General features: G+C 38.9%; 1 protein-coding gene across 1 annotated transcript in view; it reads left to right on the forward strand.

Moving 5' to 3' along the window:
- CAPN2 (calpain 2) overlaps positions 1 to 2,437 on the forward strand; it is a 52,210-nt gene that overhangs the window by 32,565 nt on the left and 17,208 nt on the right. Inside the window, exons 6-7 of the mRNA XM_015817017.1 lie at positions 228 to 311; positions 952 to 1,037. Coding sequence (XP_015672503.1) covers positions 228 to 311; positions 952 to 1,037 — 170 coding nt within the window. The remainder of the gene's footprint in view (positions 1 to 227; positions 312 to 951; positions 1,038 to 2,437) is intronic.

Raw genomic sequence — 2,437 nt, forward strand, 5'->3', positions numbered from 1 at the left:
ATTCCAGCTTGCAGGACTGGCCTAGGGTAATTTTTAGGGGGGTTTTAATTATATTTTAAATTCGACAAATATTTAAATATTCCTTTTAATTAATTTTAAATTTGTATTGTTTTGTATGTATTTTAAATAGATTGTCAGCCGCCCTGAGTCCTACGGGAGAAGGGCGGGATATAAATCCAAATATAAATAAAATAAAAAAAATAAACTTAATTTCTTCATGTTTCTAGATCACGAATGCTGCCGAAACTGAGGCAGTCACAACCCAGAAGCTGGTCAAAGGGCATGCGTATTCTGTCACAGGAGCTGAAGAGGTAAGGTCTTCATTTTGGAAAAAGGGAAAAGGAGTGTTGGCATTACATACTTGACTCATACTTGTATCTCAGGGTGGCGGCTATTCCAAAGAATATAGTGGCTACAGAGAACATGATAAGATATTCCCATGAACCAATTTTCTGTCCAGTGTTTTGATGTTTCCTTTGCTCAAGTAGTTGTTCTGTGAGATTGTTGAGTGTTCTTCCCTCTTGTAGTTGCGTGGTTTCTTATCAGTCAGTTGCTTCATTTAACCTGAAGAGATTTTTGTATGGTTTATGTAATTTGCATCATGATGTCTCACACAATCTCGTGTTATTTGTGTAATGACACTGTGATTCATGTATCATCCTTGCCTCTCTTTGCTTCTCCCCACTTGCCCATGCACACACTACCAATAAACAAACCACTTTACATTTAGCTTTTTTGCCAAGAATTGCACGAGAAGCTGTAATTGGCCCCTCTCCCACTAGAGAGCAATTTATTTCATTATCATAGAGATATATACTGTATGAATAGGTACATCTATGTGCATGTGTGTGTGTGTGTGTTTGTAGCCAAAAAAAATAAAGTACTTTGTTTCCTTTTTCAGTTACTCTGTCTATTAGTAGCTTGATTTTTTTTTTCTTCTGGTCCTACCAGGTGAATTTCCGAGGCAGCATGCAGAAACTGATCCGGATTCGAAATCCCTGGGGAGAAGTTGAATGGACCGGAAAATGGAATGATAAGTGAGTGTTAAATGTGCGGGCCAGAGCTATTTGCTTCCCAGTGTGAGCAAATGTTTCACATGATGTTTGCATCATGAATTATTAAAAAAACTTTAAACTTCCTTGAAAGCATGCTGGAAATTATTGACCCAAATTCCATGTATTTTCTATAGCACTTTACTGGGATATCTTCTCTTTTGGTGAGGTACATAATCCTCATTCATAAAAAGTTATGGGTTTTTTTAGCTTTTAATATCAGCCCCCTCCAACTAGCAATGGGGGAAAGATACTCTTTTACTTTCTTATCATAGCTGCTGCTCCTTCAGCTTTGGCCCCAAGCATGGATGCATTTTTACATTATCAATTATCTGTCTAGTTGCTCCCTCCATCACCTGCCAAAGTTATAGGAAAGTTCTCTTGGCTTTAGTGAAGGGGGGGGGGAATGGAATATAGTTAATTTTGTGCATCAGCAGGTACTTTAAATAAAGTAATAATAATGATGATGATGATGATGATGATGATAAAGTTGGAAGGGACCTTGGAGGTCATCTAGTCCAACCCCCTGCTCAGGCAGGAAACCCTATACCATTTCGGACAAATGGCTGTCCAGTTTTTTCTTAAAAACTTCCAGTGTTGGCGCATTCACCGCTTCTGGAGGCAGGTTGTTCCACTGGTTAATTGTTCTAACTGTCAGGAAGTTTCTCCTTAGTTCTAGGTTGCTTCTCTCCTTGATTAGTTTCCATCCGTTGCTTCTTGTCCTGCCTCCAGGCGCTTTGGAGAATAGCTTGACTCCCTCTTCTTTGTGGCAGCCCCTGAGATATTGGAATACTGCTATCATGTCCCCCCTCGTCCTTCTCTTTGTTAAACTAGACATACCCAATTCCAGCAACCGTTCCTTATATGTTTTAGCCTCCAGTCCCCTAATAATCTTTGTTGCTCTTCTCTGTACTCTTTCTAGAGTCTCAACATCTTTTTTACATTGTGGTGACCAAAACTGGATGCAGTATTCCAAGTGTGGCCTTACCAAGGCATTGTAAAGTGGTATTAACACTTCACGTGATCTTGATTCTATCCCTCTGTTAATGCAGACTAGCATTAACAGAGGGATAGAATCAAGATCACGTGAAGTATTAATTATTGTATAGGTAGTCCTTGACTTACGACCACAATTGAGCCCAAAATTTATGTTGCTAAGCAAGATGCTTGTTAAGTGAGTTTTGCTCCATTTTACAACCTTTCTTGTCACAATTGTTAAGTGAATCATTGCAGTTGTTAGTAACAAGGTTGTTAAGTGAATCCGGCTTCCCCATTGACTTTACTTGTCAGAAATTCACAAAAACTGAGAACATGATCCCGGGATTGCAACTGTCATAAATATGATTGTTAATTGCTAACTGTCTGAATTTTGATCACACGACCAT

This window comes from Protobothrops mucrosquamatus, unplaced genomic scaffold (genome assembly GCF_001527695.2).
Source record: "Protobothrops mucrosquamatus isolate PMUCROS unplaced genomic scaffold, P.Mucros_1.0 scaffold_3, whole genome shotgun sequence".
NCBI classification, from domain to species: Eukaryota; Metazoa; Chordata; class Lepidosauria; order Squamata; family Viperidae; genus Protobothrops; species Protobothrops mucrosquamatus.